The 23,979-nt window shown below is 40.7% G+C and overlaps 2 protein-coding genes across 2 annotated transcripts; both read left to right on the forward strand.

Annotated features, from left to right (window-relative positions):
- Positions 1-992: 992 nt before the first annotated feature.
- On the forward strand, positions 993-12,905 carry vgll2b (vestigial-like family member 2b). The gene is made up of 4 exons (XM_061696965.1): positions 993-1,079; positions 3,742-4,114; positions 10,036-10,500; positions 12,834-12,905. Exons 1-4 carry the CDS (start codon positions 993-995, stop codon positions 12,875-12,877), a joined length of 969 nt encoding a protein of 322 aa, XP_061552949.1. The 3' UTR covers positions 12,878-12,905.
- A 5,073-nt stretch (positions 12,906-17,978) lies between these two features.
- ctsl.1 (cathepsin L.1) lies at positions 17,979-22,529 on the forward strand. The gene is made up of 8 exons (XM_061695634.1): positions 17,979-18,020; positions 18,818-18,922; positions 19,561-19,703; positions 19,796-19,993; positions 20,076-20,267; positions 21,207-21,372; positions 21,454-21,559; positions 22,430-22,529. The coding sequence occupies exons 2-8, from the start codon at positions 18,823-18,825 to the stop codon at positions 22,527-22,529; spliced, it is 1,005 nt and encodes a 334-aa protein (XP_061551618.1). The 5' UTR covers positions 17,979-18,020; positions 18,818-18,822.
- Positions 22,530-23,979: the final 1,450 nt, after the last annotated feature.

Below are 23,979 nucleotides of genomic sequence, written 5' to 3' on the forward strand. Positions count from 1 at the left end.
TTAAGTTTAAATGTACTTATTTTGGCTCGGATGGTTTTACGACAGCTGTACGGTCATACAGCACACTGAGGTTTGAACAGTCGTTTGGGAATTGTAGTTCACTTATTGTGTGTCACTTAGAAGCAATGGCATTGGGAAGCGCCATTGCCGCCCGGCGTGCGGTGCCCGTCAGTTGACACACTGTTTCACTCACTTCAATCAACTATCTATCTATCAATCAAATGAAATCATGAAATCAGCTGGAATAGGCTCCAGCACACCTGTGACGCTAGTCAGGATAAGTGGTATAAGATGGATGGATGGGTGGATGGATGGAATTGAACACATTCAAGTTGAGATATAATTAAGACCTTTTTAGTTGACAACACATATTTTTCATTTTCATTTTCATTTCATTTTTTTTTTGTTTCATTTATAAGTAGTGTATGCCCTAATCCATGAATTAGGTAAATGTGGTCCCACTTAGTCATTTTTAGATAATTTTACAGTTTTATGAAATATTCTAAAGGAAAGCTATAAATGTACTTTGATAAAATCCAGCAAAATAATATGTACAATTGCCAACCGTAATTTACACATTGGATTTCACACTGTTATCATAACCAATTGGCATTACAGTACATATTAAATATGAACAGAAGGGATTCATATGCAATCCGATGAGTGTTGGTTGGTTGGTGGTCCACAAAGTGGGAGGAGTTGACACAGAGATGTACAGGACAGTGCTACTTACCCTCAGCACCCAACACATATTGCTTCCGCAGCTGTTGTGGCACCCACACACACACTTGCACACACTAAGTGTGCTCCTTGTGCAGTAACTGCATGTCCATTCAGGCTGCTGCTTTCTGCTCGACCACCGTCTACTCCGGTTGCCTCTCCAGTCTGCACAGACGCACACAAACACACGCACACAAAGTGGAATGTTGTCACCGTCTTGCTGGGAAAAGTGGCATTCAGAAGAAGAGTGAAGAAGACTGTGCTCATTTACCATGAGCTGTTTGGATTTTATGTACCCAGCCTATGGACATTACACCTCATATGCAGCCAACGCTCCTGCTTTCATCAACACGCTACAGGTAGGACTAATTCTCATCACATTTGATTATTATTATTATTATTATTATTATTATTATTATAATAATACAGTAGATGTTATCTCTATTTATCTCTGGTGTGCACAGTGCATAAAAAAGTATTTGCAGGTTGTGCAGCAAGACTGTTGATTGTTAACAAAATACACTTCAGAGTTAATACTAATATATCAAGAAAATATACACAATACACCGAATGTGTGTGTGTGTGTGTGTGTGTCTATATATATATATATATATATATATATATATATATATATATAGAGAGAGAGAGAGAGAGAGAGAGAGAGAGAGAGAGAGAGAGAGAGAGAGAGAGAGAGAGAGAGAGAGAGAGAGAGAGACATACACACACACAGTGGGTACGGAAAGTTTTCAGACCCCTCTTAAGTTTTTCACACTTTGTTATGTTGCAGCCAGTTGTTAAAATCATTTAAGTTCATTTTTTCCTCATTAATGTACACACAGCACTCCATACTAACAGAAAAAAAAATTAATTGTTGAATTTTTTTCTGATTTATTAAAAAAGAAAAACTGAAATATCACACAGCCATAAGTATTCAGACCCTTTGCTGGGACACTCATATGTTTAACTCAGGTGCTGTCCATTTCTTCTGATCATCCTTAAGATAGTTCTAGTCCAGCTGTGTTTGATTATACTGGTTGGACTTGATTAGGAAAGCCACACCCCTGTCTATATAAGACCTTACAGCTCACAGTGCATGTCAGAGCAAATGAGAATCATGAAGTCAAAGGAACTGCCTGAAGAGCTCAGAGACAGAATTGTGGCAAGGCACACATCTGGCCAAGGTTACAAAAAAATTTCTGCTGCACTGAAGGTTCCTAAGAGCACAGTGGCCGCCATAATCCTGAAATGGAAGATGTTTGGGACGATCAGAACCCTTCCTAGAGTTGGTCATCCGGCCAAACTGAGCAATCGGGGGAGAAGAGCCTTGGTGAGAGAGGTAAAGAAGAACCCAAAGATCACTGTGGCTGATCTCCAGAGGCGCAGTCGGGAGATGGGAGAAAGTTCTAGAAAGTCAACCATCACTGCAGCCCTCCACCAGTCGGGACTTTATGGCAGAGTGGCCCGATGGAAGCCTCTCTTCAGTGCAAGACACATGAAAGCCTGCATGGAGTTTGCTAAAAGAACACCTGAAGGACTTCAAGATTGTGAGAAATAAGATTCTCTGGTCTGGTGAGACCAAGATAGAAATTGTTGGCCTTAATTCTACATGGCATGTGAGGAGAAAACCAGGCACAGCTCATCACCTGTCCAATACAGTCCCAACAGTGAAGCATGGTGGTGGCAGCATCATGCTGTGGGGGTGTTTTTCAGCTGCATGGACAGGATGACTTGTTGCAATCGAAGGAAAGATGAATGCGGCCAAGTACAGGGATATCCTGGACGAAAACCTGCACAGAACCTCAGACTGGGCCGAAAGTTCACCTTCAAACAAGACAATGACTCTAAGCACACAGCTAAAATACCGAATGAGTTGCTTCAGAACAACTCCGTGACTATTTTTGAATGGCCCAACCAGAGCCCTGACTTAAAACCAATTGAGCATCTCTGGAAAGACCTGAAAATGCTGCCCACCAACGTTCACCATCCAACCTGACAGCACTGTAGATGATCTGCAAGGAGGAATGGCAGAGGATTCCCAAATCCAATTGCATCATTCCCCAAAAGACTCATGGCTATATTAGCTCAAAAGGGTGCTTCTATTAAATACTGAGCAAAGGGTCTGAATACTTATGGCTGTGTGATATTTCAGTTTTTTATTTTTGAATGAATCTTCAAAGTTTTCAACAATTTTGTTTTTTTTCTGTCAATATGGGGTGCTGTGTGTACATTAATGTGAAAAAAATGAACATAAAATGATTTTAGCAAATGGCTGCAATATAAAAAAGAGTGAAAAATGTAAGCGGGTCCGTACCCACTGTATATTCACATCAACAGCACATCTGCATACAAACTGTATCAATTGTTATCTTCCTGGTCAAGGGAAATCCAAAACATAATTTGATTCAAGTCTCCCCAGTCTTTCCACTCCTAAGTAAGGCCAGTGTCACCAAAAAACACAATATATCTAGCTACAAATACAGGTATATCTTCCTACATTTGCCGATATAGCTATAGCTTTATACTTACAGACATCTCGAGATATATCTTCTACATACATCTCCATATCTTTTTTGCAACAAACATCTGCAGTTATACATCTTATCTACATATACGGTATAGCTATTTATCTGCAGACAACCTATGTACACACATGTATCTATACTGTATATATCTAGTTACAAATGCCTGTATCTTCATGTCTGTAGCGCGATATACAGTATATCTAGCTGCCTACACACTGTAAATATATCTTTGGATCTATCTAATTATCAACATCTATATATCAAGCTTTCTCTCAACTATATCGACATATGTATTGAGCTATCCATGTATTGAGCTATCTAATGATGTGCAGCTATAACTGCACATCATTAGATCTACATTACAATGTCAATACCTAGAACCCTACATCCAGTATCTATCAGCCTACCTCTACACATTTGTATACTGTACATAAATCTAGCTACAAATGTCTAAAAAAAAATCTATGACACCTGTCTCAACCCTCTTACTTGATACCAGACTCCTGCTGGTGTGAGCAGCACCTCACCTCCGTGCCGGGATTTTATGGACACTCCCAGGGGTCCTGAGGGAATGTCCGCCGTCCAGAGCACCGTTGGCGGATCGACGACCTCGTCCTCTTCGACCGCATCGTCGTCTTCTTCTTCCTCTTCCTCCTCGTCTTCCTCCTATACGCCGGCAGCCCCGAGGCCCGACGAGGGGCCAAAGGACAAGCAGGAGGGCCCCGAGGCCGAGTACCTGAGCTCGCGCTGCGTGCTCTTCACCTACTACCAGGGGGACATCAGCAGCGTGGTGGACGAGCACTTCTCCCGGGCCCTCAGCTCCTACATGGACGGGGAGGGCAAGCGGCGGGCTTCAGAGCAACAGGTCACCGGTACGCCAGGTATGGATGAGCGTTTGCTACATGTGGATTATACATTAATTGCAAAACGCTAGGGATCATAGTCAGGTTTAGGGTAAAATTTCAGGAAGCACAATAAAAATGAATACATTAAAATGCACTTACAAGTGAATTTAACTCCATGTAGAATACATTCATATATTTATTTCTAAATACATTACACGTTTGAAGATAATAGCTGAAAATGTGTGCAAAGACTGAGAACTATGTAGTACTGAACAGTGGAGATTTAGCATTAAACATTTTTCACCATTTCTGCATTCCTGATTTTCTGGGTGCAGCTAAAACGGCTGGGCAGTGACGTATTTGGACGCCCGGCATTAGTCCCCCCTCCCCACTATATAAGAACATGATGGCTGCGAGTTTAATTTGTGACTTTGTTGACAAAACTATCTCAATGTTTGCTATGTTTATTGATAGCCCAGCGAATAGGACTAATCCAGACAGCTAACCTATACATGTGAGGGGGGGGGGAATACAATTCAACTGCGCCTTCCGGCTCAGAGCTGAATTATGGCTTTGGGGCCTCAACCATGTAGGAATGTCTAATCATAAGAAAGATGCTAGACAAAGTATCATTTATATTTTAGGTCATAGGTAACGGCTGAGCAGGGTGTGGTTTCAGCGTATTCAGTGGAGACGGCCACAGAGTTCGTGAGTGGAGACAAAGGTGGCCGCTGAGCGTCACCATCTGGTTGCAACAGAGATACAGAGAGACCGGAAGAGTCACAGAAAGGCATATAAATGGACGTCTTTGGAAATTTTCATGTATCAGATGGCTGGCTGAATGTTTCCATTCAGCTCCTTGCAAGTTGTGCATAAAGTGCAGAAACATTGAACATTTGGACATGCGCGTTGAAAAGTTTAGAGAAGGTCAAATTTCTGTACGTTTAGCTTCAAATGTTATAATGCATTTTAAGTTCATACTCATAATTCATCTCTAACTATAAAATATCCCTAACTTTTTGTGAGTAATGTATGTGTCCTTAGATGCAACTACAAGTGCTTTGAGATGCACTCACAATGCATGATTTGCAAACTTACATTATGGGTTACACTGGCACAAAAAGACCTAGAGTTATATGATCAATTCTGCCCTAACCCAAAAGGAGTAGGGTGAGTTACTATTGTGTCGCAAAGTCCATGTATTTATGTGCAGCTAACCATGTTGAATACTTTAACCTCACACGAGTTTTTCTGAAAATGTTGGCCCGTTTACAAATTGCACATCTTCCGGGGCGTGTTTTTGTCTATCTGTAAGGTGAGTCTCCTCTCATCAAGACGAAACCTTGCTGACATTCTGCTCTTCTGTAATCATTCTTGGACTTTCATCATTACGTTCTGTTAATTCACAATAATTCGATTTCCTATTCAAGGGTTGCCATCGTATGTACCCTTTTGTGGTGAATACAAGATTTGCTGAAATCATCTTATTTTGAGTGTTTGTGCAAATTCCTCCCCAAAAATCTCATCCATTTCCAATTTGTAGAACCTTAGGGGTTTGTTTTCATGTGCCTGGGAGGTGAGTCTCTTCCCATGAGGACAAAACCTAGCTGACTTTGCAGTCTACGTTCTGTACTTTTTTAATCCTACAGTTTCTCATCACAGGTACTCTGCTGTAGTGGCTCCCTGAGCCGAAGTCTCACACAATATGCTGAAATCTTGCCTACAATAGTTTTGACCCTAAATGTTCAAAATTTTGAGCTATCTTAAAAACGTTAGTCCTGCTGTTGTATCATTGGTGCAATGTTAAAAAGCCGGTCAGTCTGCATGCTGTCTTTCTGCCCTCACTTTTGTAACGCGTAATATCAGTATGACACGGCACATCCAGCCTCACAGCAGATTCTGCATTTGTAAGGTGGCAGAGTCTTCTATGTGGCATCTTTTGGGCCACACAGGATGAACATCAGACAGGTGACTCCTTTGGGGGGAATCTGCTTTTTGTAACTGTTGTGCCTTGGAAAGAATAGGGTGTCAGGGGTCAGAGGTAATGAGGGTCAGGGAGCTGTAAGCAGTCCAAGGGTGACCTCAGTGACTTGATTGACTTGAAATCACAGCTGGACACCCAAAACTAATTTTCCACAATGTCAAGTTTCAGAGTCAAACTGTTGCCTTCCTTGAGCCTACATTAAACACAATACTTATACTACTATATAAAACTAAAATAAACCAAAGGTACTCCCCCTTTGATGATACCTGACAGAAGCATTGTTTTTAAGGAAGTCGAGAGGCTGGCTGAAGCAATTCATTGTGCTTTTTTTTTTTACGTCCTTAACTGTCATGCAAGTTGGACTGTAAAGATACACCAAAGTTAAGATTTGATTCGATTTCTGACCCACGATTCAATGCATGATTAAATTTTTTCAATAAATAAATTCACACAATAAATATAAACTTACGAAAGACTCGCTCTTGACTTTGACTTGGTATTCATGAGACTTGATTTAAGTGACATTTCTTGCTTGTTTAATTTTGAAAGTCGTCATTTTTAAAGTAATGTGCCATTCATTTTATCTTTGAAAGAATGTTATGTTTGTGTCGTGCGAGCGAAGCTGACAAACCACCAGCAGGCTATCATGTGGAGTGCAGAGGCCACCTAATATAGGTTGGTATAAATATAGGTTGAAAAGAATCATCGTATTCTGTTTCTATTTACGTATTGCACCAAGTCCCAACTTCATTGGAATTGGGGTTTGTACCTTTTAAAAACATATAGTTGAACATAGCTAAATAGAATGTTGAATATTAAACAGTTTTTGCATCATGATGAATTAATTGTGACTCCTTCCATTATGCCACCGGGGGCAGTATAATACAATCATGCAGACACAAACAAACGAGACTTTCACAACTACTGTAAGTAGTAATAGTTTGTAATTGACTGTAATAGTTGTTGTTTTTTTTCCACAGAAGAGGCCTGTGAGTATTGTTATATTACTTGTCTACAATGTGTTGATGCACCTGTAGTGTTCAAATAACCTTTGATTTGGTTTTAACACCGCAACATTGACGCTATTCGTTAGCCTCTATGGCAATTTGCATTGTTAGTTTGCATTAAGCTAAGCACATTTTCCCAAGGTAAAACAACAACTACATTGTTTAAAATATGTGTAATTCTCTTTGTTTTGTGTTTAGTTTGACAGTGAACTTCAACTGGGAATGGTGTTTAATTGCTTGAAGCCTCTTTTAAGAATGGTTCAATATTTGCAAAAAATTGCTTATTGTGAAGTGAATTGAATTAAATTCTATGCCACCATACAGTGCTCCTATCTCAAAAAGTAAAAAAATAAGTAAATTAAAAAAGATTATTGCCCATATGACGGCTTGTATCTCGAAAAGCTCATAAGTCAAGTCACTCTTGTCTAAAGGCATCACTGCATCTTAAAAACATTAAAATGTTTAAAATTACAAAAAAGTGTCGCAATGTTTCTGACCACACTTTTGTGACGCATCATGTCAGTATGCCTCACAACAGATGCTATGTTTGTACACGGCGCTCAGCACCCAGCCTCGCGGCGGGCGTATCCTCCTTCAAAGACGTCGCCCCCCACAATGGCCGCTGTCAGATTTATACACCGTGTGATCGGACACTACCCCTTGCCGCGCCACGCGGTGTCTCTTTTCCAGAGGAATATCTAAATATAAAAGTCTACTGGTTAAAACGTATAATGGCCCGCTGACATTCTGTCAAGGGCGAGGAGGAGGACAGGAGTGGCGAGGGGGACGCAGAAAAAACAACAGGTGGGGGTCCAGGGGACTGAAGAGAGGGGCAGCCGGCGCTCGCTCAGGGTCACAAGTGTATGCGCATTTGAGTGTGTTTTAAGGCTTTCATGAGGGCCGAGTTGACATGGGTGTGAGAGATGTCACCACAGAGAGCGATTTAAGACTCTTTGGGCAGCCTCTAGGTCACAGTGTCTGCCTTATATAGATGGCATTCTGGGATATAGGGTCTCTCACTATCTCTCTACCCCACTCTCTTGCTCTCTCTCTCTACATTACATGTGGTTGTGTTTATTTCTGTGCCTTGCTGGAGCTAGCACAGTGTGACAGTATGATCCAATGGGGAAGATATCTGGGCAAGAGGGCTAAGCCGTCATGTGACTGCCATCTACAATTCGCCATGCGCCCGCTCCTCTTTTTAAGCCCCGTTTCCAGCCGCTGTAGTTCAGTTTGGACCTCTGCTATTTTACACGTTTCCGCTGTCAGTGAATGATTAGACAATAACTGGCTGTGGTTCAAATATAAAGACTTGGCTTATGTAACAGTTGAGACTGCTTGTTCAAGAGATGTGCCCTTGAGCAAGGCATCAAACCCCGAAACCGTGGGTGGGTAACCTTTTTCGTATCCAATCCCCACGTCAGCTGTCAATTGCCAAACTCAACAAATGCCCTCCTGTCAGAGAGAAAAGACAAGGAATATTCTGGAATGTCTGCTTGGACAAGGAAACGAGGGGGAGCAGTGATGGATCAACAACCTCTTCATGGTGAAAATGAACTGTTAATGTCGCTTGTAATCCATTCAGCCATCCATTTTCTGTACCGCTCATCCTCACTAGGGTCGCGGGCGTGCTGGAGCCTATCTCAGCTATCTTCGAGCGGGAGGCGGGTACACCCTGAACTGGTCGCCAGCCAATCGCAGGACACATAGAAACAAACAACCATTCGCACTCACATTCACACCTACGGGCAATTTAGAGTCTTCAATCAACCTACCACGCGTGTTTTTGGGATGTGGGAGGAAACCAGAGTGCCCGGAGAAAACCCACGCAAGCATGGGGAGAACATGCAAACTCCACACAGGTGAGGCCTGGATTTGAACCCCAGTCCTCAGAACTGTGAGGCAGATGTGCTAACCAGTCGCCCACCGACCCGCCTCGTTTGTAATCATGGAAAGGGAAGAAAAAAAAAAACATCGAACCCGTGTTTCGCTCAGACCTCATACTCCACACACACATTCCTCTTTCTTGTTTCACTCCCCTAAAACCGCCCGAGTCGTCCAATCTCGACCCATCCAATCACAAATCACACTTGGACACCTTCATGGCTTCACAAACAGTCGGAACTTATAGAACTCTAGCAACAGACATGTAACACAACTGCATCCATTATTGCAAAACATCCCCTTCTCTTGGGATATTCTTTTCAGAATTATATTACTGTAGTGAGTAGCAACTCTGCAGTCGTGTTATGCGAATTGGTGTAAGAGTTACTGTTGCTGTACAAGTTCTCCGAATCCGTGTCTGAATGTGATTGGATGACCAATTTGAGGGGGTGCACTTGGGGATGACATGGAGAGTGATCTTATGTTTGCAGGCAGAAGGCAAACAGTTACATGGACAGCATTTCAACGACGTCATCGATTAGTCAACCTCAACTTGACTATTATTACCTTAGCATCGATGTCAACAAAAAATCTGAAGTCGTTCAACCTTAACTAAATATATGAGAGTCGGTTAATTATTTGACAGAGAATCGTCACTTTTGTACGGTAATTAGAATGGTTTACAAAGACGTCCTTTAACATTCTTTGTTTAATTCACTGGTGGGTTACGCCGTCTTGCATTGTTATGAAGTCAAATCAGTTTACCATTTCCTATCATAGGAAGCTGATCTGAACAGTATCACTTCGTACATAAATGTGACTTTATAAATGGTAAATGGGCGACAACTTGTTCTGTACAGTTCTTGGTCCTTAAAGTAATTTTACATGGTGACCTCATTCACCCTCATAGAATGATGAAAATAAACTGTAAAGTTTTGGTTAGTAAGATGACCACTACACCACCCAAGCCATGTTACCCCTATATAAAGATAAACTAAGCTCCATAAGCTAAGTGAGCCATTGTACTGTACTGTAAGTTGTTCACGAGTATTCCACTGTGTTCCCTCCATCAGACACGCCTTCACCGAGCAGCCGACGAAGCTTCCCTCCATCCTTCTGGGACAGTAACTACTCGTCGCCTCAAAGCCGCGCACACTGCGAGACGGCGGCTCCTTCCTATTCCATGGACCCCTACGCCTCGGGGCTACACCCGGGTCTGCCGCACCCGCATGCGCACGCTCATCCGCACGCTCACCCTCACCCTCACCCTCACTCCCACCCACACCCGCACCCGGCGGAGAGCTGGGGATACACCCAGGCTCAGGCCTACGGGCCCCCGAGGCCTCTACATGAACTGTACTCACCCTCCGCACTGGAGCCCCACTACGGGCCCCTGCTCATGCCCACCGTGCGGCCGGCCCACCTGCCCACCTTGCCGAGCCACTACGAAGTAAGCAAGCTGGAGCCCACGGCCTCCTGGCCCGGCCTGCTTCCCCCGGGGGATGTCAGCCAGACACTGGCCCTCAACATGGATGCAGGTAAATGAAATAGACAGTTTTTCTCTTTTAAAGTAGCCCTTTACAGGGGTCCTTGGCTTACGAAGGCGTTCCATTCCGACAGAGGCGATGTCCCTTAAAGTCGGAAGGCATCGTAATCTACCACTAACACAGCAGTAGTCATAATTACAGTCAATATTTGTATGAAAATCTAGGAAATAATGAAACATGAAAAACAGTAAGTACGGCGGTAAGTGTGCGTGCCTTCTTGTGACGCTACACAAATTAGTTAATTGCGTGCATTCGGAACTTCGAAACATGATATGTCAGTACTGCCATACACGAGGACCCGCTGTATTGGGGAAGGAACCATATTTAGTGACTTTTATGAGTCTTCAAAAGGGACCAAACACACTGAACTAATAATGCAGTACTTTGATGCTTGCAGAACTACGTAACTAGTCTAGCATATTTTTCTCAACAATGTTGGCTGTGTTCCCAATTTGTACATCCTCATGGGCCTTCCGTCTTTCGAGGTTGCACTGTATTTAAATAAGTGCCCTAAACGGTGTAGGAGAAAATCCTTGATTAGACATCATGATAGCAAGTAGCCTCTCATGTATATTAAAGCTGAAAGGTCCCATAGAACTTCTTAGTGTCTCTCTAACATGGACTAAAACACCTTGATTATGTCATACGAGTGTCCAGAAAAAAGCCCCTCTGACAGCTACTTCTGTTTGACCCAGTTTAGCATCCGCTTTGTCCATATTTGGCTAAGACCGCCCCCTTTCCTCTGATTGGTTGCCTCTGTGTAGAAGATGCACTTGTGAGAGCACACGTGTTTGTTATGTTGGCAGCGCTGGCTCGGGAGCGGAATGGGAAGCAGGGGATCTTCGCTAGTGACGTAGATAAGCTCGCGAAATTTGAATAACCCGATTAACAGAAATTAAAGAATGTTTACTGAGGCACAATAGAGGCAATATTACATCCCAAATACTAGAAAAAGTTGGTTTGGTCAAATATGGGACCTTTAAAGTATACAGGTGTGTACATGTGTAGTCGTGGTAAAATATTTATGTGATATTTCACTGACAATATTGATTGTATCACAATACAGCAATTAAGGATAATCGACCAATGCGGGGGGAAAAAGTAACTCTTCGTCTCGACAACGTTGTTGCTGTAGCCTCTTTTCCCGAAACAATCAATCATGAGCCTGCAATGGTGAAGAATCAACACAGTAAGACACGTTTTCATTGGTTGTTGAGCTGTCTTCACAGTACACGGAGAAGAATAAAGGGGGTCCTCGGTTTATGATGGAGTTCCGTTCCATTCCTGAGGACCGATGTAATCATATTTTTTTGTTTGAAAAATATTTATAAGACATAAATATAAAACAATCCAATGAAAAACAGTAAGTATGTATCGTAATAAATGAGGATGCCTCATGTGCTGCCGCTGTGCAAAATAGGTAAAAAAAAAAAAGTTGCGCCAACAGTAAATACATTGGCAATAGAGTTTGCCTTCATATGCTGCCTGATGACCAATGCCGGTTAGGTGTAAAACAAGAAGCCCCTGTAAAGAAATGTACTAACATGTCAAAACTATCTCGGCTTATAGTGCTTGGAAGATGGACAGTGATCATATCGATATTCTATTGATACTTTATCGCAGAGGTCTCAAAGGTCCAGCCAATGGGAGAGAGATGTTTTGATTGGCCAGCGTCTTATTCTCACCATAAAATGAAACGGGACAACAATAGAACATTACCAAAGAGGATTATAAGAAAATAAGTCATTTTGTGAAATGTATTCCAATGGTCTTGTGCTAGAATAGCAAATCACATTTGCCAGAAGTTGGCGGACTCCATGCAACACAGATGTGAAGCAGTTCTCAGTGGTTATACAAGTTTTTAGTTCAAATACTTTGATAGCACAAATGTTTGAGTTTGTAAAGAAAAATGCAGACACTACTACTTTAAAAAAAGGTCTACTATTCATTTTTCTCAGAAATAACAAATTGGATCCATTTTCCTACATGTTTTCATTTGAAATAAACTGTTCAGTGTTGCCAATGCATTTGCATGTCTGGAAATATAAGCTACTATAAGAGTTTTGAGCTTTACTCACTTTTTTTTTCTTTAAACCGATGTACATATCGCTATATTGATATTTGTCAGATCCTTAGCATGCACTCTCTTGCGTATGCATTGACTGTGCATCCCCCCACGCACCATTGCACACACATGCACCTTCAATGCACCAGCCAACACTTCTTAAAGAGAATGCTTGTCTTAAATAAGCTCCATGACAACGTGTCCTCTGCTGTTTGCCGACATACTTCTAATCACTGTTTTCTCTATTTTTCTTTCTCAGGCCTGCAGCAGCACAAGAAAGGCAAGGAGCTCTACTGGTTCTAACTAGGCCCACAGTCACACTGACCACAGCCAATTAGTCCCTGGACCTTTTCTGTTATTGAACAACCGTTTTATCCCATGCATTAAAACACACACACACACACACATATGAAACAATGCGCACACACTCGCCTGGCCTCCCCTTACAGGATGCAGCCTGGCTCCAGGTGGATACGAATGCACCATGGAGATAACACATAATCTGGACCGCCCTCGCCATGTCCCTCTCCCGGGGCAGACCCTGGCATGGGGGGTACGCCATGTTGGACCCAGAAAAACAGACTTGAGCTGATCGAGGGATGGACCTGGGGGGGAGGAGTCGTTCCAATGTGCCTGGTTATCTCCATTTCATGCCTTTTGTTTGTTACTGCACCCATCCAAAAAGTCATACGAGAAGATGGAAATTTTTACTTTGTGACTGACGGGATGGTGATTCTATTTATTGGTGTTTTGTTGTTGTTGCATTGTTTGCTTTATAGGCCAGTGCTTCTGCAATGATTGCGGTTGGGTTTCTTGTGTTTTTCCAAAGAGATGTGACAGAAGTGACCACACACAGTGTCGTTGTTTTTTTTTTTTTTAGGCCTTTGCGATCCACTTGAGGGAAAAATCATGACAACAGTTTTCATCCATCCATTTTCAACACGGCCCATCCTGGTTAGGGCCGCGGGGCGCTGGAGCCTATCCCAGCCGACTTCGGGCGAAAGGCGGACTACACCCTGAACCGGTCGCCAGTCAGTCGCAGGGCACATATAGACATGGACAACCATTCGCACTCCCATTCACACGGTCACTGAGTGGGAACTGAACCCACCCTGCTCGCACCTAAGTCAGGCGAGTGTACCACTACACCATCAGTGACTGACAACAGTTTGTTTGGGGTAAATTTTGTTCCTTGAATTTGTCACTTTTGACTGTCCATATTTTTAATCAGGACCCTCTCTTGTGTGTGTTGTTTCTTTCTCAATTTATTTTGTGTTCAAAACGATTGTGATGTCAATAAATATTTTTATGGTAAAGCGGCACATTTCTCAAGTGTGTTCAATAGGGGAAGGGGTATAATAAGCAATTAATTGATCATTAAGAATTATGTAAATTGTGTAGAATTGATGATTGATAAATTGCGAGTAGGGATATAATATTTTTGTATTTTGCATTATAGTTAGTTTCTATTCCATTTTTACTTGTTCTAAAAATTCAGTTAGTTTTTGAAGAATTTGTTTGTCTTTTATTCGTAATTTATAAGCTTCATGTTAATTTAGGCGGCACGGTGGACGACTGGTTAGCACATCTGCCTCACAGTTCTGAGTACTGGGGTCCAAATCCCAGCCCCGCCTGTGTGGAGTTTGCAAGTTCTCCTCGTGCCTGTGTGGGTTTTCTCCGGGTACTCCGGTTTCCTCCCACATCCCAAAAACACGCGTGGTAGATTAAATGAAGACTCTAAATTGCCCATAGGTGTCAAAACATTCTGTCTAAAACCTCGGCAGCTATTTAGACTGAGGAAGAGGGAAAAAAATGATCTACATGACTCAGCACCCTCAAGCTAATCCTACGGTAACTCTTCCTTTTTTCACTGATTTCAGCTGTACTGTATTCCACTCAAACCAACACGACCCTGTTAATCATATTATCAGACAGAGACATATTGAAAAAAGTTGTATTTAAATTATAACATAGCTAGGTTTGTACTTGACCAGCTAGCATAGCAGGTAACACAGCTAGCATGTATTCTTGATTAAGGACTCTTAATATTAGCACTGACTTGAAACCCCGATACAGCAATTAGAGTGATATTGAAATTAAATTAGAAGCCAAATAAAATTTTAAGTTCATTTATTTAATTGTAAAGGATTTATTCAGCAATATTTTCTGTAACAGGGTCGCGCCAAACACAGCAGAACAAATAATACCTCATAGAAAGTAAGCTGTCGGTGGTTCAGCAAGACAAATCAAATTACGTGATGGTTTATTACCAGTTTTTCTTGAAAACACAACCCCCCCAAAAAAACATCAAATAAATGGTTAATATTTAAAAAAGGCTGTTGCCTAAATTGGCCTCCAATTGCGGAATGACCCTGCCTATAGAGGAGCGACAACAGCTCGCAACACAGAATTGGCACGGGTGCCTCTGATGAAGGCTGCCATGTGACTGGTCCCGCTTCAAAAGGCCTTCCATTTTGAATTCCTGCTTGCATTCGCACTTTGTCACCTATAAAGTGGCAACGAGCGCCGAATGCCAGCTATGCGCAACCGGAGAAGACGGCGAGCATGCCAGCTATGCGCCCAATGTTGTTGTGTTATTGATCCGATAATCAGATTATGCACTGAGGTATGCCCGCCTGGACCACTGTCACAATTTAGCGGCTGTTATGTGTGAATCCTACCCCGCTCACCAGCATGCATTTAGATGCAGCCAATTATGTGATTCGCTCTAAGCTGGGGAAATACGTACAGTAATGACATTAAAAGAGTTTACCATCACGGGCCAAGCATCTTTTTAGGCTTGACACGGGGCTTGAGGTTTGTACTTTTCGCACCGGATCCACCAGGATGTACTTTGCTGTTACAATGCCCTCACAGCTATTATCACATTATAGCAATAAACACAACATGGCATCCATAACAGCTATGTTTATTATGTAACCCAGTGGAAACTAAATGAGTACAACATATTTTTGGATTGAGATTGTCCTGCAAACACACAGAAGATGAAGAAGATGTCCTAATCATTTGCAATTAAATAATGAATGTGGTATTATTCAATTATGACTTATTAACACTAAACCAAAACTGTACAATCCTGCCCTCTACTGCTCGATTTGTGCAATTGCAATAGTACATCTCGCGCTATATATACCAATGTTTGAGAAACAACAACTCCTATTAATGATCATGTAAATCGGTAATAATATGTATATCTACGGCTATACATTTGAATAGCCGATTGCATATGGGGCTAGACAACGCTTTTTAATTATGAATTTGAATATATACTTTTCCATTGTTTAAAAAAGATGTATTGACAAATAAAATTGTATTGGCGCTTAAATAGATTGTATTGAAGAATAAAATATTTTTCAAATCTTCAATGCCAGTCTTTCCCCCTTCTTCTCAACGCTTCTTCAGTCACACTGCTAATTATTTTCTTCCTCTGTCATTATGTTTTGATTTTAGCTTTATGTTTTTACTTTTTCCTACCTCTTTTTGGGTGAGTGCAATAGAACATTTTTTTTTTAATTTAATTTTTTATTTTGTTTGTTTTGTTTGGTCTTTTGATCTCAACGTGGAGTTGACTGTCATGTCAACAGTTCGGAGCACACTAAACTGAATGTCTGAGGTTTTAATAGGGCTAAGTCTCATTCAAAATGCTGAGTAACATTGCTGTCATCACGTGCACTTGATGTGATACAACTGCGTGTGATTTCAGTCAATTTAAGTGTGAGTGGAAAAATGTGGGGTGTCCTAATTTATTCCTCATCACATATTGCACTTTTATTTTTTTATTTTATTGCTTTTTTTCAAAATGTTTATATATATATATATAAATATATATATATATTTTTTTCTCCAGTTTTACTTGTTAGATTTCTTGAATCTCTCAGTGTCTTGATTTTTTTTTAATGAAATATCCATATGTTTCAATTTGTTTAAAAAAAAAAAAAAAAAAAGGACATGTTTTCGTAGGGTGTCCTAAAATGTTCACATGTCTGTAAGTGTACAGTATAAGGCAAGAAAACGAGACAATGCTGGTTTAATTTGCTGCTTTCAATTCTGGGAAGAAGGATTAGTACATAATAGTTGCATCCTTGAAGCTTGAAACCCACAAAGTTAATGTTTCATTTTCACATTTACGATCCAGTTCTCGTGACTGTCATGTGGATTTGGGAAGAAACATATACTATTAAAAAGAAAAAAAAAATGCATTTTGCACACCAGTAAGCATTTTGTTGGACAATTTGGAAAACATAACCTAAACTCTATACTGTAAATGTTCTTTTTTTCCCAGCTGACAGAAAAACTTTTACTATTCTACTTGACCCAATTCAATAGCTGATCTGCCTTTTCCATTGATTGTAAAGTCTTTATAATGTGGCATCACAAATAAAGTTAAGTATATATATACTATATTGCAGACCGCCATTTAATTTGCCTCTGACGTGTTCTATGGTCAATTTAATCTTGTCAGATTTACGCAAAATAACTTTTATATATATATTTGTTTGTTCTACTGGACGTGCCCTAAATTAATATCCCCATAGAGTCGTACAATTCACAATTTGACCAAAATTGTACAGAGAAAATACACCTCTAAAATTGCTCAAAAATTGCACAAATTGTTGTCAAGCATTCCTCACTGCACATCTCAAGTATGTTTAGCTTTTTTTCTTCTTTTTCTTTTTGTTTAGTCATTGGATTAGTGATGAACTGTGATTATAAAACATTTACTAACTGTATAAGCCAACGAGCCTAGCTACACACATACTTTTGAGTTGGACTCTTGCTTTTATGCCAATTTGCAACTTTTACTAACTGATAATCCAACGACAACATTTACTAATTGATAAGCCAACGAGCCTAGCTACACACATACTTTTGAGTTGGACTCTTGCTTTTATGCCAATTTGCAACTTAATGATTTAAATGGGCGGCACGGTGACCGACTGGTTAGCACATCCGCCACACAGTTCCAAGGACCCGGGTTCCGCGCCTAATATTTGCTCAGAAGCAATACGAATATAGACGCCGATTATTATTTATTTATTTTTTTTTTGCTGCCGTTCATTGGTTCTCAATTCTGAAAGCGTTTCATGGGAACAAAGGGGAAATTACAACTGCTTTTACAAAAACTGAATATTATGCGGTTAAAGACTCATACGTAGCCGTAATCAGCTAAAGTTCTGCTGACTAACTAGCTTCCCAAAATAATGGCATCATAAAAAAAAAAATTTAAAAATCAGTTATGAAGCACCATTTCCCCATTTCAATGATTGACTGTGCAACATTTTACAGGCTGCTGACAGCCACCTGACTGGACGTGCTGCAGGTCATATAGGGAGTCAGCTATATAAGAAAAAATGCCTGAGATCACGTCCTGCAGCGCCTACAGCCTTCGACTCACTCACTCACACACACACCGATACTGAAGCAGGTAAGTAGCTACAAAAACACATACGCAAACATGCAAATACACAACTTCTGTGCTGTAAATCACATCGATGAGATGAACATGAGATGATTCAACATCTTGATTTAAATTTATGGCATGGCTCGTCAACTAAATTTAGAAGGCTTTGGTGCAAAAGATATTTATAATCAGGAGAAACATACTGTAATTTTTCTTGTATGATTAATGTTATGAAAATAATGTGTCGTAACACAGGGCTTATCCACTCTTTTGAAACTGAGAGCTACTTTCTTGGGCGCTGATTAATGCGAATGGCTGCCAGTTTGATACACCCTTCTGAAATACGAAATTTGCTCAATTACCTGTAATTATATTATATATTGCTCAATTACCTGTAATTATATTATATATAATATATATATATATATATATAATTATATGTTATTAATAATTAATATTATTATTAATTATTAATATTAATAAATATATTCATTTATGTGAAGACACTAATCATGTTAATGATTCATCACGATAATTATTAAGGATGCACCGATACCTGTATTGGTATCGGTGCTGAGACTGTATGTCTGTACTGTACTCAGAATTGAAAAGAAAATGCTTTAACACTATCGATACACCGATAACCTTTTACTAAACTGACATCAAGCGGATGTGGACATACCGCAACTCGCAGTCCCCGTCGCCGCCCCAGCGGGAGTTCATCATCCACCTCGCGGGCCGACTGAAAATGATGCTCTGCGAAATGGATGATGAACTTTGGGAGCAGCAAATTGTGAGTTTGTGTTTGAATTTCATGACAGACGAGATGAAACTGCTGCTGCTTGCGGCTGCTTTTCTGGCTGTGGCCAGCTGTGCGAGGATCTCTCTGGAGGATCTGGAGTTCCATGCATGGAAGCTCAAGTTTGGTGAGGCACCAATTTCACTTTGTTTGATGTTCAGCAACCTTGTTTTTTTTAATGAATTTTGAAAAATGAAAAAAAAATAAAAATTAATGAATGCCAAAATAAATTTCCCTAATGTTAAGATATGGGGTCCTCAGAACTGATTATAGGAACTCTTCATCTTGGCCGAAGATTAGGAAATTAGAAAAGTCAAAGGACCAAAGATGATTTGCAAAAGACAAATTAATCATTCGAATAACTGGATATGGAATAATAACTGGATATGGTTTACAGGAAAAAGCGGTCCCAAAGCCAAACAAGAACAAGATTGAGCTCCTTCCCAATCCATAATTTTTAATGGTTTCTGTATTTTTATGTTTATACCAATTCACAAGGGTATCTATAATACGGTATACCAAAATTGTACAATATAAACAAAACAGGAAGTTATCGCCTGCAAAAGGTACTCTTAAAGCAAGATTTTCTACATTTACTGTAAACATTTTTTTATTTGAAATCAGTACAAAGCAGCAGTTGAGCAGCACCCCGGAATACAATATGGTCAAATTCCAAGAGTCCACTGTATAAGGCTTTAAAAATACCCATGTTCCTAATGGAAACGGCTAGATTAATCAGTAACTTTTTCTTGTTCTAATTGGCAGGTAAGTACTACAGCTCTCCGTCGGAGGAGTCTGTACGCAAGACCATCTGGCTGAGCAATCGTCGACTGGTCCTTGTGCACAACATCATGGCCGATCAGGGCATCAAGTCCTACCGCTTAGGCATGACCTTCTTTGCCGATCTGGTAGGAAAAACTAGCTAACAGTTTCAAATGGCGTATCGTCTTTACTGAATTCTTATGACAAAATGACTGCTAAAAGTGTCCCTCCTGATCAGGAAAACGAGGAGTACAAGCGGCAGGTTTCCCAGGGATGTCTGCTGCACTTCAACAAGACTATCCCTCGGGGCGGTTCCACATTCCTGCCACTGCCCCATGGAGCTGACCTACCACACACTGTGGACTGGAGGAACAAGGGATATGTCACTGACGTCAAGGATCAGAAGCAGTGCGGCTCTTGTTGGGCCTTCAGCACAGTACGTACTATACCTCCCATATTGCCTTCCGATGAACCATTGAGGATTAACTTTATTCTTAAATGTTTGTCGCCTTGTTCAGACGGGGTCTTTGGAGGGTCAGACCTTCAGGAAGACAGGCAAGCTGGTGTCTCTGAGCGAGCAGCAGTTGGTCGACTGCTCTGGCGACTTTGGCAACATGGGATGCATGGGAGGCCTCATGGATGACGCCTTCCAGTACATCCAGAGTAATGGGGGAATTGACACGGAAGAGTCCTATCCTTATCAGGCTGAGGTAAACTGAAATTGTCTCTCCACAGTGCTTAGTGCAAAGCAGCTACATTAGCCAGTATCCGAGACGCAAAAGTTGTGCCAGGATTTAGTCACCTCCACCTTTCATATAACAAAGTGGGACATTGCTGTGTCTGCTTTCCACTATTTTCTTTCACACAGCCAACATCCCACCTCAGTTATGCCTCTGTTACTACCTCGGATGCTTTGAAATTCGTGGGTCTACTTTAACACCCCATTTCGTCTCTGTACCTCTTACACATAACAGAAACACAAGAAAAGGAAACTTCAGATTGACGTTCTTGGTGAAAACACACCTTAATGCCATCTTGTGGACTTCCAAAGACATAGCAGCAAAGGTTTCTTCATTTAAAACTCATGCAACATGAAGTTACAGTAGATAACTCCTCGGGATTTCCCAAACTATTTGTTTTTATTGGGTCACCGATTATCAGAGGAAACCTTGGCTCATACCAATTTGAAGGCAAGATACTCATCACACCTAGTCATAGGAAAGTAATAGTAGGAATCTTCACCAATGTTTCTTGAGACAGCAAATGTCCCTTAATGATTCAGATCTTTAGATTTATAAGTCTCCCAGTTTAGATGTTCTGGGCACTGAAGTCCTACCAACAGTATTTCTCACAGCTGGCCTAGGAATGCCTTGGTAACCCTCGGTTGAATTTGAGGAGGTGGCCGGAGCCAGGGATGTCTGGGATTCCCTACATTACTATTTTCCCCCCCGCAACCTGGACCCAGATAAGCCGAAGAAAATAGATGGATGATTTAGATAATGAAAATGCTATTTTGTTTTTTGATTATCGACAAATTGTCCCTTGTCGGCTTTGGGTCAATTTTCGATTCATACATCATTGATCAAGCATGTGTCCCTCGTGCTGTGGCCAGTAACTGAATGCAGTCATTGGCTCCCTGTCTTAAATAGGACGGAAAGTGTCACTACAACCCAGCCAATATCGGCGCCACATGCACAGGTTACGTTGACGTGAAAGAAGGTGACGAGGGCGCATTGAAGGAGGCTGTGGCTACAGTCGGCCCTGTGTCGGTCGCCATTGATGCTTCACATGAATCTTTCCAGCTTTATGAATCAGGTGAGAGACACTCATGTTATCAAAATGATTAATAAAAAATACTTACAGTCGATCTGACTGTATCTTTGCGTTTGTTGACAGGTCTGTATGACGAGCCAGAGTGCAGCAGCTCTGAGTTAGACCACGGAGTGCTGGCTGTAGGTTACGGCACTGACAATGGACGTGACTACTGGCTGGTCAAGAACAGGTAAACTCCTCGACAACATTATTGTTACGTTGAAAAAGGCTGTTTGAGACAATGGAAGTGTGTTAAATGTTCAGCGAATGTACAGTATATACTTCACAACCAAAAGAATGACAGCGGACAAGAGCGCTGTTTTTGCATTTGTGTTGCTTTTATTACACCACCACTGTAGAGACGCTCATTTCAAAGTCACACCTCACGTATGTAGTTTCTTTACAAAGTAACATCGTGAGTTCCAGGGCTGGCATTCGTATTACAATATTTTAACAATGCCCATGAATACGGATCATTTGAAAAATGTAATCATTCGTCTGTCAGGGCAAAGACACATTGAACGGTTTCGTCTTGCGTCTTAATGGAAGTTGCAAAAACGAGCAAATCCTTGTTAATATCCATCCATTATCTACAGTACACTGTTTATCCTGTTCAGCACTCATGTAAAAGACAGTCAATCAAACCATGTTTATAGTAAAACATTTGAAGTAAAATGCATCGCAAACCTTACCTTTGATGAGTACCCGTTTCGGCGACTAGTAGTGTGAAATGCTTTTTTTTATCCTTGCCCTGTTGTAGTTCGGTTTCTGGACCCCACTTTTTTATAAATGTTTCTTGAAAGTATGGGTTGTATAGGTTTTTTGGTCGTTTCTGCTGCTGCCTGCGTGAAGTGTAACATCAGCATCAACACAATTCGTAAATGCTGCTAAAATTACCGCAAACTCAATTTGGATGTTGGTCTTCAAATATTTTATTAGAGTTTTAAACATCTACAAACTGCATATCATTTCGCCTTGGAACCAATGTGAAATAAATATCATGATTATGATCCTGTTTTGCCTACAATAGCAGCATTGTAAATTGTGTATTGTTTTCTAGCTGGGGTCTACAATGGGGCGACAAGGGCTACATCATGATGAGCAGGAACAAACACAACCAGTGTGGAATTGCTACTGCAGCTAGCTACCCCTTAGTGTGAACAGGAGGAAAACCAATCCCCTTTCATCTACACTTAAGAGGTTGCACGGAATTCATTTTTTCATTAAAACACAGGGCCAGCCAGAGCCAGAAGACGAGGAAAAACTATGGCTTTAGACAACATTAATTTTGATACCAAACTGGTATTTTTCTATTTCTGACCTTTTTTAAAGGAAGAATGTAAGTAGACGGAATCCAAAAGATAATGTATCAAAATAAAGGAATGTGGTTCATAAATATACGCTTTTTTTTTCATATTACAAAATATCAAACTGATTACCAGATGACCTCATGCAGTTGCGATTTTTGTTAAATTTCCAGGTCTGTTCAATGAGTTGTGTTTCAGTCCATTTTTATATTTCAGTCAAGATAAGCGATGACTAGTTTTTTTTTTATGGGTAATTCAACCAAACAGCGTCAATAAAAGTCCTTATTCTCATGGTACATCCCGCATGGCATCACTCATCTGTGCCCTGTTAAGCTTCTACAAATAAAACTGCAAAGCCTGAATCATTTGTGATGGCCAATTGAGCTTAATTGCCTTTGATTTTTCTGCCTGCCAGCAAAGTCAAGTGACTATCAGACGACGCACACGATGTTGCATTTTTGAAAGGCTGAAGTGGAAAAAATAATTACCTAACAAGTCGGAGAGGTTTTTCTTCCAAGTAATGACAGATAAATATATAACTTACAATAAAAAATAACTCTGTTCCCCCTAAAAAGGCCTTTTTTTTCTTATGAAGGCATCATTTCTCAACTTGTGACCATCACAAATCAGCTAACATGACAGTTTGCCTGCCCATGACCTGGCAGCGAGGCTGTGCAAAGATCCACCATTTTCAAGCAATGGGTGGACTACACTAGGACTGTCACTATTGAATCTTTTTAAAATCGATTATCTTATAGATAATTCGTCAGTACTTGAGTAGTTGCCGCCTCGCCAAATAAAATAATAATATTTTTTTTCTGCATTATATTCTCATTTATGAGGGCTGGGCTTCTATCCTTAAACTGCATATGTTGGTACTGAGTATATGGTATAAACCTTATACAGAATTTGAGACTACAAAATCAACCCTTGCTAAATGTTTAGAATTTGCGATTAGTATTAGTGCGCTAGCGTTTACCATATTATATATATATAAAAAAAGCTAACTACCATTCATCTCACTCATACATCATGTTATATATACATTATACATCTCAAAGTGTCTTAAAAATCACTTACAGACGCTCCTCTGTTGTTTTTGACAATGTTTTTCACTGGTCAAACAGTGCGTCCGTCTGTAACAAATGTCAGTGCGGTAAACACGGAAAGGGGCTAAATGGTTCCGGGGGGTGAAATTATTTCCAGACGGTGCAAATATGCTTTTGTTAATACTTTTTACTGCTTCGAGGCAGAAATATTGTGTCTACCATTTTTTGTGGTCGACTCAGCGGATTTTTTTTTT

The sequence above is a fragment of the Phycodurus eques genome, chromosome 14, assembly GCF_024500275.1.
Source record: "Phycodurus eques isolate BA_2022a chromosome 14, UOR_Pequ_1.1, whole genome shotgun sequence".
NCBI lineage: Eukaryota > Metazoa > Chordata > Actinopteri > Syngnathiformes > Syngnathidae > Phycodurus > Phycodurus eques.